Source organism: Strongylocentrotus purpuratus, unplaced genomic scaffold (genome assembly GCF_000002235.5).
Source record: "Strongylocentrotus purpuratus isolate Spur 01 unplaced genomic scaffold, Spur_5.0 spur5_scaffold_6, whole genome shotgun sequence".
NCBI lineage: Eukaryota > Metazoa > Echinodermata > Echinoidea > Camarodonta > Strongylocentrotidae > Strongylocentrotus > Strongylocentrotus purpuratus.
The window spans coordinates 59,478,480-59,492,242 of record NW_022145612.1 but is presented as its reverse complement, the minus strand read 5'-3'; the positions used below and the strand labels follow the sequence as shown (position 1 = coordinate 59,492,242).

The 13,763-nt window shown below is 32.8% G+C and overlaps 1 protein-coding gene across 18 annotated transcripts in view; it reads left to right on the top strand.

Annotated features, from left to right (window-relative positions):
• LOC585585 (leucine-rich repeat-containing protein 71) overlaps positions 1-13,763 on the top strand; it is a 53,050-nt gene that overhangs the window by 25,356 nt on the left and 13,931 nt on the right. For 4 of the 18 annotated variants that reach the window (XM_030973518.1, XM_011678423.2, XM_011678392.2 and 1 more), the window contains exons 8-14: positions 3,369-3,548; positions 4,040-4,147; positions 5,502-5,552; positions 7,606-7,662; positions 10,264-10,275; positions 10,815-10,881; positions 13,376-13,399. In XM_030973518.1, the coding sequence (XP_030829378.1) occupies positions 3,369-3,548; positions 4,040-4,147; positions 5,502-5,552; positions 7,606-7,662; positions 10,264-10,275; positions 10,815-10,881; positions 13,376-13,399 (499 nt within the window). Of the gene's footprint in view, positions 1-3,368; positions 3,549-4,039; positions 4,148-5,501; positions 5,553-7,605; positions 7,663-10,263; positions 10,276-10,814; positions 10,882-13,375; positions 13,406-13,763 lie in introns of all 18 variants that reach the window. The other 14 variants (XM_011678412.2, XM_011678403.2, XM_030973519.1 and 11 more) reach the window with 11 other exon arrangements.

Here is a 13,763-nt window from a genome sequence, read left to right as displayed (position 1 = left end):
GCTTTTGAAGTAGTCTCTGGTGAGGTATCCAAATAGCACTGCCCCCCCCCCTTGCCAAAGGAAAGGGGGAAAATTGCCAAGTACATCAATAAAGAACGAAATAATACATGAGAGAGAGAGGTTATTAAAAAAAAAGATTTAAAAAAAAGATAAAAGGAAGGAAGGAAAGAAGAAAGAAAGGAAAGAAAGATGAAAGGAAGGAAAGAAGAAAGAACTTAGGAAAGAAAAGAAAAGGACGTATTCTTCCTTTGAGTTGGTACTTTCAGCTGAAATGTGATAAGAGCCCACACAGCTAAAAAGAAGTATTTTGGGGGAACTATTATTGCACTTTAGTCACTATTTCACACTTGAGTATCATTTCTGAGTCAAGAAAATTGTCAGATTCAAGGAGTCTTGCCACATATCTTCATGGGCTGAAATTCAAAGGTCTTTCTTAATTTAGGGAATAGCTTGTAAGAAATTCCTGAAGATAGCTTCTAGAAAGCTCATTTCTTGTAATATCTTTGAGAAAAAGAAAAACAATTTCAAGATGTATTGCAGAAAACTAAATAATGTATGACAAAATCTTGCAGAAAATAAAGTTCTTGAATATAACTACCATGAAACTGAATTTCAGATGTATGTGTTCTAGAAAACTATAAAAGATGAAATATTCCTGAAAATTTTATTCAAGAAAATATCTTCAGAAAAAGAAGTGCAAATATATGGTAATCAGAATATTTAGTTCAAACAAGACCATCAAAAGAAATTACATGTATCAATCAGTACTGCAAACCAAAGGTGCCCTTCGGCAATTAGGAGTGAAACAAATACGTTTGACCATGAACTACTTTCCTCTAAATATTGATGGATGCATTTGATAAAAATGTTTTGCTATCTCATTTTAAACAATTTGAGGTAAACAACACATGTTTTTCTTCTGATTTAACAAGGCATTAATAACACTGTGGTTGTTTTGATATATGCTGCCATAGCCAACAGCTTGTGACCTCAACAAACTTGATAGATCTGATAGAAGAGCGTAATGAACTTTAGAATTTAAAGGGAGAATCAAGTTAACCCCCCCCCCCCTCTCTCTCTCTCTCTCTCTCTCTCTCTCTCTCTCTCTCTCTCTAGTATATACATGTACCTATCTACCTCCCTCTCTCTCTCTCTCTCTCTCTTAATAATCTTTTTATTTTTATTGTTATTATTCTTGATTTTCTTTAGGATCAGACATTAGTACATGTATGTTTGGGCATCAATAACAGCTTCTCTTCTTTTTATTTATTTATTTATTATTTGAAGAAAATTTGTTCAACCTGCAAACTGGTTTCCTTCGAAAGCTACCCCAAAACACAATCACTTCATTTCTTGTTTGATACGGAATGATACCTCAAATTAACGTAGTCCTTTAAACGAATCATTTGTGTGGGCATTATTAACAGCTTTTTTTTTCTTTTTTTCTTTTTTAAAGAAAGTTTTTTCAACCTTCAACCTTCAGTTTAATTGGTTTACATACAAAGCTGCCACAAAATGAGATATCTCAATTTCTTGTTTGATGTCTAAAATCAACATATTCTTTCCAGTTAATTTTTTTCCTGGCTATTTTAGAAGTATCTTAACCATGATTACATGCACTTTAGGAGAAGTGCTGAGAAATTTTCATTAGACAAATTTCTTTTTCTTCTCAACCAAATGCCCAGAGGATTATATGAAATTGTCACAGGTATTTTCATTTACCTTTCATGAGATGTATAATAAATATACCCAACTTCTGTACACTATAGATTCCAATTTTGTTTCCCCGAATCCTTTTCTTTTCATTTTTACTCTTGGGGGGGGGGGGGGGGGGGGGGGGTTGAGGGGGATTTTTTTTTTAAGTGCTCACTGTCACCCCTGTTTTTACAAGATCTCAACCTTTTCTTTAAGATATTTGAAAATATTTAAGTCCTATTTACCTACAAGAATCAAACCAGTCATGTGACCTCAACAAGGTTTTAGATACATCCCTCGGGGTCATAATGAGCTTATATCATCAAGAGATTATCAACTTTGTAACTGTTCAAGGTTCTGCTTTGTTGCACAACCAAGCAAATGAAGCATTATTTCTTAAATTATTATTATTATATTTTGTTATTACTTCTCTTTCTCTCTCTCTCTCTCTCTCTCTCTCTCTGGAGGGACAGAGAAGATACATGTATATAGATTCAAAGATAGATAGATATATAGAGAAGGAAAGAGAAAAAGAGAGAAAGAGAATGAGAGGAAAGATGATGAAGGAGGAGGGAGAGAGAGAGATGTGGGGGGGGGGGGTTTATAATTTTCAAAGTCATGGAGGCTACACATTATGTTTTTTTTTTTTAATTAAAAAAAAGGTGTGGATGGTGTTGATTGTGGAGCAGACCCTACAGCTCAAATCAGAAACTTGTCTCATTGTAATTTGTAACATCAAATTTGATAAAGTTCATGTAATTTTTGTGAAAACAAAATTTAGCCTAGAGCTGCATATTATTATCATTTTGTGTCATATTTTTACTTAGCGATTTAGGTACGGCTCATTATATTTTGCAAGTTCTCACATTTCATTTGTGTTTAACCCTCTAGACATATCCACCTCAGGGGTTACCCTTTTTACCGTTTATAACATCAATTTTTTTCTTTTTTCGTCTTTGAATTTTATAGAATTTCATTATGTGCAAAATTAAATTAACATTTGAATTTCTTTTATTTCCATGAAAATACAAAGAGTGTTAAATTAGTGTACGCCTACATTATTTGGCTTTCCTATTATTACAAATCATGGATCTTAGGGGAAGGCCAGGTTTGGTGATTAGTTGATCATTTTGTTTTTCTGTCATTAATATGACTTCTTAATGAAATAATAATAATAATATTTAATTTTTATATAACGCTTAATACAAATGTCTCTAAGCGCTTTACAAATATACTATTACCCCGGTCATTGGATTCAGTGCTTGTCCGCACACACTGTGTGCACAATCTCCACTCCCTGGGGAGCATTCCAGCCGGGCGTTACTTGACGCTCAGAAGCTGTTTGACCAACAATGACGGTCGCATCCTACCGGGTACCCATTTAACACCTGGGTGGAGAGTAGCAAGTGCAGGGTTAATATCTTGCCATAGGATATTAGTGCCATGGCATAGAACAGGGAGGTGGGAGGACCTCCCTGCATAGAACAATCAATCATCATTTTCAAATATAAAGAAAGAAATTACATTTCTATCTTTCTTTCTTTTCACTTCATAGTCTTCTATTTTCCTCTTCATCAAATTGAGAACATTCATCAACTGCAAATTCATATCAAAACTTTATTTTCCTCTTCTTCTCTACCAAGCTACTACATTGATATGTTCTTTCTTTACAGGGTCTGAGAATGAATCGAGTGCTGCTGTCGCTGTCACTGGCCAGCAATGAATTGACAGACAAGGCAGCTATCTACGCAGGGGAGATCCTTTCTAGGTTCCCTCTTACCCATACTGAAGTGGTAGAGAGACGTAAGGCACTCAGCGATAAGGGTTCACCAGAGAGGGGTAGCGGCAAGTCGGTGAGTCAATGACTGGACATCGTCGGCCTCTGAGAATATTAGAAAATAATTGATGATATTAAATTGAAGCTAACAGGATGAGATATCTTGGCTTTTTTCTTTTAAAGAGTGAATTGGTTTAATGTTGTCAACATTTAAGTACTCCATATTTCTGCTGTCAATGAAAAGTACTGTGATGATGGTTTAAAGTAATTTTCCTAATTTGTTTTAATTTTGTGGTGAGAAAACAAACTTTGCATTAAGTGATTAAACATTAGTGTCAATGATCAATTGCAAACAACCTTTGTATCCTATGAGTTTTCCTCAACATTTCTTTATGTTTTTGTTTTTTTGTCAATCACAATTTTGCAACATAACTATTTGATTATATTTTGTTCCCTCAAATAACATAAGAAAAAAGCCCCTACACTCAAAGACTCCATTTTCTCAATATTTTTTCTGAAAAAGATTAATGTAAAGGGTGAAATGATTTCTCACTTTTGAAATTGCAGCCTCCCCCTTCCAGGAGAGCAGAGTCCAAAGACAGACCAGGAAGTGTCAAGAGTGGAAGTCATCTTGATAAGACTGATAAAAAGAGAGATAAATCATCAAAAAGAAAGGTAACATATCTCTACTCCTCACTTACAGTACAAGTAATATATATTGATAAACTTACAAGCACCCCAAACTTCCTAACAAGTGATATACTACTGAATGATCATATTTTTATAATTTTGTGCAGGTGAGTGGCATTCCAGAAGAAGAAAGACAAACTAGTAAAGAAGTAATGAAAATATTGGACCATTATGCTGTGACATTTTTATTCCTAAGCCTTCATTAGTGGAGGAAGGCCATCATCATACTTCATTCATCTGTATTTACAATAAAGGGCTTGCATGTGGAGTAGAAGAAGGGGGGGGGGGGAAGAGAGAAATACTGTATGGATTCTGACAGCCATGTTATTTTTCTTTTGATTATTTTGAAATACAATGCTGTATATATATATATAATTTACCCGTAATTGAAAATATATAAACACTTCTAAGTGGTGCTGATATTTGAGCATGTCAGAATAAACAAACTTTTCCAATAAATGACAGACTTGTGAGCATTGATTTGCAGACATAATGGATTTTCATTTTGATTAGAAATGTCCCCACGGAGCATAGAGTGCTTTGAGATACATGTACTTCATTTGAAATCTTAGCTCTTGCCTTTTGTTGTGTTTATGTGTTTCTTTTTTTTGCAATGTGAACTTTGCTATTATCTTTAGAAACTTGAGTTTGGAGCCAGAAGGGATTTAAATGATATTCTTTAACACAGACTTGAATGCCCTCCTGGCTCTGAGCAGATGTTATGAATTTGATCATATGCATTGTCAAGTGATGCATTGACTCCAGTCATATCATACATCCAAGTGTAATTTAAAGATTATTATTGTCAAAATTAAGCCCTAAATATATAACTTCATGAGAAAATATCATGTGATATGTTAAACATTTGCTGAATGAAATCTCTCTTGGCTTGTGCAATAAAACACCTGCATATCTATCTTGTTGGGAAAACTTTGAAGTCCATACGGATATCATATATCATACCATATTTGTGGCATTATATTCAGGTAAGACTTGTGGAAATTGAAGACAATTGCACCAACATGAATAATCTATACAATCAATGTATCTGTATGCTCTAATCGTCATATATATGTACTTGTACCAGCTTCTTAGAAAGATTAATATACATCTACATTAGTTTTAGTACATGTTGATGTATGATAGTTGTAGAACATAGTAGTTCTATGCATTTTGCATCATGTCTGTTCTGTTGCAATATACAGTGATAGTGAGTGTCTGTAAACCTTGCAGTGATCTCCAGCCATCAAAACATCATCCTCAATAACAAATTTGTTGTCAATTGAGTCAGTTGAGTCATGTACAATTTTTTTTTTAATTTGATGTTTTTCTTGAACAGGAGATTGTAAAAATCAAAGAAGAAACAAAAAGTTCCAAAGGAGGCCATTTGGTAAAGACTATTGTCTCTTGTATACATCGGAATCTCATCGGTGCTCTGCCATCACCACAGCTAATGCATGCCAAAGCCATAACATGATATATATGTGACATTGAGCGGGATTTGAGGGTTTTTATATATTTCTACATATACATGCATTTCTGTGTCACTATGAAGGGCATTTCATTTTTATATTTTTCTTTTTAACATTTTATGTCTTTGAGTGGGGTGCATTGAAAAACCCTTTTCTAATTGCAAAATGCAAATAAAACCTTTCAGGCAAACTAATTTATTGTAATTTATAATTTCTTTGCTTTTTTCTTATAAAATCTTTATACTTGGGTTCCTGCAATATTAACATGAACATGTATCTTGCAAATGTATAACTTAATTTGCTTGAAAAAAGTGACATACAGTAATTATCAACTCACTTTCTTTCTGTCTTCTCTTTCTATATTTCTCTCAATATCTCTCTCTCTATCCCTCCCCCTCTCTCCCTCTCTCTCTGTCTCTCTCTCTGTGTCTCTCTCTCTCTCTTTCTCTCTTTATTCCATACATTTCCATCCTATATCTTTTTTCATTCTCATCTTGCTGCCAAATTGAATATAACGGCACAAAAAATCTGAATACCTGTATAGTTTGTACTGAGGAACTTCTTCTTTGTCCTGACTTTAAAAAATAAATAAATAAAAAGAGACAAATCCCCCCCCCCCAAAAAAAAAAAAACAAACAAAAAAACTAATTTATTGTAATTTATAATTTCTTTGCTTTTTTCTTATAAATCTTTATACTTGGGTTCCTGCAATATTAACATGAACATGTATCTTGCAAATGTATAACTTAATTTGCTTGAAAAAGTGACATACGGTAATTATCAACTCACTTTCTTTCTGTCTTCTCTTTCTATATTTCTCTCAATATCTCTCTCTCTCTCCCTCCCCCTCTCTCTCTCTCTCTGTCTCTCTCTCTGTCTCTCTGTCTCTTTCTCTCTTTATTCCATACATTTCCATCCTATATCTTTTTTCATTCTCATCTTGCTGCCAAGTTGAATATAACGGCACAAAAATCTGAATACCTGTATAGTTTGTACTGAGGAACTTCTTCTTTGTCCTGACTTTAAAAAATAAATAAATAAAAAGAGACAAATCCCCCCCCCCCCCCCCAAAAAAAAAAAAAAAAAAAAAAAAAAAATTGATGCAGCATCAGTGTCCAACACAGGCATTTCTTTCAAATGTACCAATTATCACTAAAAAATATGTTGCTAAAATATTTGTTGAAAATGGTTTGGTGTTATTCATGTGCATTCTAGCTGTACACAGATTATATTTGTGGATGATTGGTACCCTATAAATGAAAGGGGGAAAAATAAAGTGGCATTATGGTGTAAAGTTAAGTGGTGGAGAATGTTTCAATCCATCCATTAATCTGGCAATTTGAAGCTGCCCTGTTCTAGTGTAACTGCACAATAGCTACCTTTATGCATTGGGTTGTATGGTATTTTGAAGACTAGTATTATTCTCCTTGTCTGGTGTAAGAGGCTGTCAGTTTTCTGTGGTTTCTCATAGGAAGATGTTTGGCAATATAGTGTTACCGTGGTGATGGTCATTTAACATTCTCATCAAAGGAAAGATTTTGTTATTAAGTAAATTGGAGGCATTTAAAGCTTTCATGAAATGATGTAAAAAATATGGTGTGACTTAACTAAATATTATAAAAAGCACTGTATTCTTTTCTCTTTGCGTAGTTGGCATTATAAGACGTAATGATGATTTGAAATACAGTGAAATGTGTACATCAAGAACACTGAGGGGATATAAGGATATTGGTTGTCATTTTCAGATGGTCTATTGTAAGGTTTCCTGAGGAACATATATACTCGGGAAGCAGAAATAATCAAATTGGGTCTTTTTAGACTCACTAAAGCAGTTCCACTGTATTTCTTTCTGGGCCGGATGCCATGCGCTTGTGTTCGTAGCTTCTTTTGAAAAAGGAAATGGCTGTGCGTCTAATCCTGGCTCTGCTTCTTTTTGAAAGATGTGTGAAATAATGTTTGATATCTATACAGGATGGCAAGAAAGAGAAGGAGGAGGAGAAGCCATCCAAAGCTAGCAGATCGTCCACGGTAACAGCATCCTCCGTTTGACCCTTAACCCTTTCCCCTGGATGTTTAGGGGTTACAGTACTAACCTCACTTCCGCATATATGTACACTACATGAAAACTCAAAACACTGATTCCATCCACATAATGCAGATTGCTATACAATTCTGAGATTTCACGACATTAGCTTCATCCACATATGGCAAATTGCTGTACACCTTTGAGATTTCACGACACTAGTTCCATCCACATATTGCAAATTACTGTACACCTTTGAGATTTCACGACACTAGTTCCATCCACATATGGTAGATTACTGGACACTTTTCGGAACAAGAAGGGCTCACTTCATTTTGTTATAGTGATGTATATATTTTTTTTTTCTCGTTAAGAAAGAAAAATAGTTTCATAGAGTTACATGTAGTTTGGTATTTTAAAAAGAAATCTTCTCATTTTTAAATAGATGAGTGCTGTTAACTGATGTCCTCCTTATCTGGTTACATTTTTTACTTTGAATAAATATGAATTAAAAAATATATGTATATTCCTTCCAAATGTTAAAGCCCTTCTTGTTCTTAATCTGCTTTGTAGCATTACATACAATTAGTATATTTTTACCACACTTCATTTGCAATCTTCCATTAGCACATATCATACACACACTCTCATGAATGAAGGCATATATTTATTTTTATTTGAAGACACCTTCAACTACGGATAAATTAAGTCACTCTGGAAAAAAATAGTGTCGTATTTATTTCTTTGTAAATTCAATCCAGTCGTTGACTGCAAATGTAATTTGATTAAAGTTTGCCCCCAATTCAGTAGCCCGTAATTGTTGTGTTTGCTACATTTAATGGAGATGCCATTGACTATCAAAACTTTTCAGACAAAAACAGGGTACCGTTAGGCTATCATGGAAGGAAGAGGGGGGAATATTACAGATGTACAAGAAAGTTATTCATGCTCAGATTTATATGCATTCATAATTTTTCATCCTCATTCTCATTTAGTCAGTGAAGAGAATGTTGAAAAGGTTGCATTGATTATTCACTGGCATTTTGAAAAGAACTATTGCAGAAGCTATTCTTAAATGTTGATTGTATAATAAATGGTACTTTTCATGTTTCATTAAGCCTTGTTCAGATACAACGCAGTATTAAGGAGAAAATAGAAAAGTAAAGCTGCAAAAAACTAAATTAGATATTGCAGTGCATTGCACTTTGAAGGTATCTTTTATAACAGTGAATAAAATAATATAGGGCACGTATTCTTCAAAACCATGTCTTGTCTGAATCAGGCTTTGGGGGTTCAGCCTGTAAATTTGAAGTAAAAGATGTTCTTTAAAATGACAAACACTAATACAAAAGTGCAAATAAATGTATGAACATAAAAAAAATAATGGTACCTTGTAGTGACATGATAATTAGAGCTAGACCCCAATATTGTTATGAATTTATCTCCTTGATTCCATTGGTGTATACAACTATACTCATCCAACATTAGGGGTGCATGTAGGAAGATCAGTCACATGTACATGGTGATAAGTTGCTAACCTGTTTTAATGGCATTATGTTGACATAGTATTCAGAATTTCTGTTCGATTAACCATGTCTGTCTGCTTTGTTTTATATTGATACTGCATTACCATAACTTGAATGCCAGAGGCAGAGCAGCATTGTTTGAATGTTTGAGTTCCATTATTGATTTATACAAGGGTCGCCTTTTTGTTCCATATTTTACTTACATGTTAAAAGTATAACTTTTTAAAATTTATTTTGAATAAAAGAAGTTACTCATGCTGCATGTATATAATTGCCAATCTGCAATATTTATTTAAAACAATATTTTAAGATGTGAGTTAATTTAATAATTTTGTCATTGGTTCCTGATGTAGGATTCCAATCCTTCTTGGAGATGTGCAATCAGTGATATTGATTGTGCTTTTTTCTAGGAATATGCTATATACTAGTTTCTGTTGACATTTTTAAAAACAAAAATAGGATTTTGATTGCCATACATTCCATGGAGCAAGTGTTACAGCTAAAAGCATGTGAGTTTATAGTTGACTCCCTTCTCCATAGATGGATGTAATTCATTACTTTAAGCCAAGTTCAGATATGCTGCGGTATACCATGGCAGGGTTTTATTACACAGAGCTTAGTGAATGCATGATGTAGGACCTCTGTTCAATGCACGGAGGCGCCATTCATACACGTTCAACAAAATAATGGTGTATACCGTGACATGTGTGGAGGAGCCTCTAGAACTCTGTGTTCACCTATGTAAAAAGCAAAATGTGGCCGATTATACTTTGCATGAATATATTGATTATATAATCAACATTTAAAATGCAAAATCATCATGGAACTATAATCTTTCTTATGTTTCACATGTAGTCCCACCTATTTAATCTCCCACTTTTCCCACATCTTCATTTTTCCCCTTTTCTTTCTCTTGCTTTATTTATTTTACAAATTTATTTTCTCTACATCAGCATCTTGTTCTTTGGCATTCACAGATTAATACTAATCCATATTTAAGGACATGCATGAACTTGTCTTTGCTTTATTCATTTGACCAAACTCTAACATCATTCTTTTTCTTGTTCTATTCTTCTGTAGCACTCGTACAGTGTAAGTACACACTTCTACGTTCCCCAAATTATATCAACTTGCAACAGCTTAAATTTATCATATTTCTAACATATAAATTAATCAATTTTAAAATTGAGATCACCATTGATTTAAACTCTGCTGATTTGTGAGGAAATCATTGTACAGTATAAATCATGTACATATAGATTTTTGGAACAATGAGAAGAAAACAAAAGTTTTAACCAATTAAGATTTCATGAAATGAGAAGTAAAAATAGAATAATATCTTGTTCATTGTTAAACTGCACCACAATTTTTAACTTAAACCGAATAGTATCTATATGGAAAGCCTTTTCATTCATTCTCTCTTCCATAGTATTTATGGTACTATTATTAGTCTCTCCTATTGCAATCTGTATAAATGCTCAATAGAGCAACCAGATAGTTTTGTGTATAAAATGATACTGGTTAGAGAGCTAGGCCTCGATCATAGTCTTTTATCTGATATTTAAATGTCAATAAATAATTTTCATGATATTAATGGCATTCGCTTTCAATTCTCCCCACTTTCATAACAGGATGGCAAGAAAGATAAGGAAGAAACACAGAAAGGAGGAACAAAGAAAGACGACAAATGGAAGAAAGGTAAAGAAACTGTATTCCTTATCGTTTCAAATGACTGAAATATATATTTAAGATTTAGGCAAAATTTCCTATTCTGCTGACTTTTGGGGATTCTTTCTTCTTTGCTTCCATAAGCATGCAGCCAAATATATTTTAATATTGTACAGTGTACATTCAAGCTGCCATATAGGCCCCCTTCTCTGTTTGGTATGCAATATTTCCTTATTTTCTTGTGTGAAAAATGTATTGTATAGTGATTGAAAGTGAGAATAAAATTGTATTTACATGAATAATATGCTTTTATTATTATTGCAAAATTTCCAAGTGACAGTTAAGGTAAAAGATTGTAGTTGCATGAATGATGTGCACATTAGAGCATAGCAGAAAAGCTCATTTCTAGCTAGAAAAATTCATAGAAAAGGTGAATTGGTCAGCTTTTCATTACAGCAATCTATAGAGCTTTCAAATGAGTTGTTTACTTAGTATTTGATATGTTTTTGTGTTGATTATCTTACATGTACTATATTGAATTGCGATTATTACTTGTGTTTTGCTTTTTTAAATTCTTTATTTTGTCATAAATGCAGAGTATATGATTTGTTTCTCTCTTCTCCTTTGCTTTTGATGATTTATGAATTCTTTGGGCAAGCTAACTACTACTTTTCCTTAGCTAACCATATGTTCTTCTTTACCCCCCCCCCCCAATTTTTTTTTTCTTTTTTAAATCTATATTTTGTATTGCCCTCACTTTGCGAAGTCTTATCAACTACAAATTGATTTATACATTGCATGTCAAACAAATGAAAACATTTTAAAATTTGCTGCATTTATCTGTTACTTTGAAATTGAAAGTATGATGATATTGGTTGTTTTTCTTTAACCTTTCCCCCAAAACATTCACTGCTTGCATGTTTCTTTCTAACATGAGGTATTTCTTCATGATAACATTTTTCTCTGAATCCCTTGCCTAACAAGCTTTCTTTAATATCTAGAAATCTGTTAGCCCTGTTTCTCTCATTCAAGATTTGAATTTGCATGCAATCTTTATCAGGCGAAAGGCTACTGCATTTTTCAGAATATTGTTCTTGTATAATTTTCAGTCATAGTTTAATCAGAATTAAATTAAACAAAAGTTATTTTTTCTAGAGAATATCTATAGTATTGCATTACCTGTTTCATTGTATGTAGATCTACAGGGCCCTGTGAAAATGCAAATTAATGAAATGAATATTTCTCCAAATTCTTTTCTTTCTTATTTTGTTTACTTCACTTGAAAGCTGTTACAGAAAGTAAGGCTGTTGTCTTTCTCTACCAATATCTTGTGAAAATGAAAACTCAATCAATTCACAATTCATGCAGAGAAGCATTATGCATCATTTTTCATTTTTTCATGAATCTGTTTATAGCTCAGATTTAGCAATTAAAATTGATTTAACACAAAAACATTAGTAGTAACTATGTTCGTTATCACAACAGCATCATATTTCAGATTGGTAGCCTTTCATTTTGATAGATTGAAATGAAAAATATAAGTATTAAGTAACTACCCATAATTCATAGATCTTGTTTATTTATTCTTTTCCTCTTAAGAATATTTTTCATACTCTAATAAATACTAACAGTTGTATAAACAAATTCTTGCTATCTCTCTCATCTACATGTATTTAGAATACACATTGTTAGATTTGAATATATCCCTTTTCCTCTCTTTATTTGATAGAAACTAATGCTAGTTTCCTGCTAACAACCAACACACTGTCATCATGTAATACTAGACCTGAGAGTATTGTCAAATACTTGATAATTTCTTTGCATCAATCAATTTTTCTTTAAATGGCAATCTGAGAATTGATTTTTCTGACTTTCGATTCAGTGCTAGTTTGGTGTTCCATTGATAGCAGGAAATTGATATTGTAATAGTGTATCTTTTTCCTGCCTTTTTAAAAATGTCAATTCTCTTTTTTCTATGTCTTCTTGAAGTGACTTCTTGATTCTGGAATCATGCAACAAGGATATTTTAAAAGGAATAATAAATTGAAATCAGTTTTGGATGTGAATGACAAAATTGAGTGTATTTCAACTCAAGATGATTTCATTCGGAAGAAATGCATTATTATTTTTTTTCTTTACTAAAATATAAGTCAGCACCTACAGGTTGTATATTTTCTTAGCTTGTAATAGATAATCAGTTTTTACATTTCAAATTGCATTTTATTAAAATCCAAATTGAAAAACATAATCTGAACTTTGAAGCTATTAGTTTTAAACATAGATGATTATTTCCCATTTTGGTTTCTTTAACTCTGCAGATGATCTATTTTCTAATATGACATAATTGTATAAAGCGTAATAAACATGCCTAACAATGATGTATAATTCAACATAATCTATGCAGCAGAACAACACTAGTGGATAATATTTGCTCAAAAATGAAAATCCAAGATTTTTTGTAGAGTATTGTTATCATTTCCTAATTTAGACCCTTTATGCATGCTTTACTCTTTCTTCTTTTTAGCTGGCTTTAAAATGACATTAACTGGTACTGGTAATAGAATAGATCCTTTGTATTTTATCACATTTCATGTGCAGTGATATATACTTGTGCACTATAGCCTTCACACAGATCTTTTCAAATCAGCACCACTAATATTGCATCATCCATTTTGAATCCTTGCCCGGCACACTCTTATTCCTTGTAACATTTCATTTTTGTTCTTGTATTAACCCTGATATATGAACATGTGTAAAGGTGGCCTCAGGCAGTGCAATCAATACAGTCATCACAGTTTGTTGTGGTATTATCTTTTATCATACCTACATTGTAGTGTATTAAACATGGTATACATGTATGAGGCTGGCCTTAACATGACTAATATTTTGCCAAGGAAGATTGAATTTTAGTG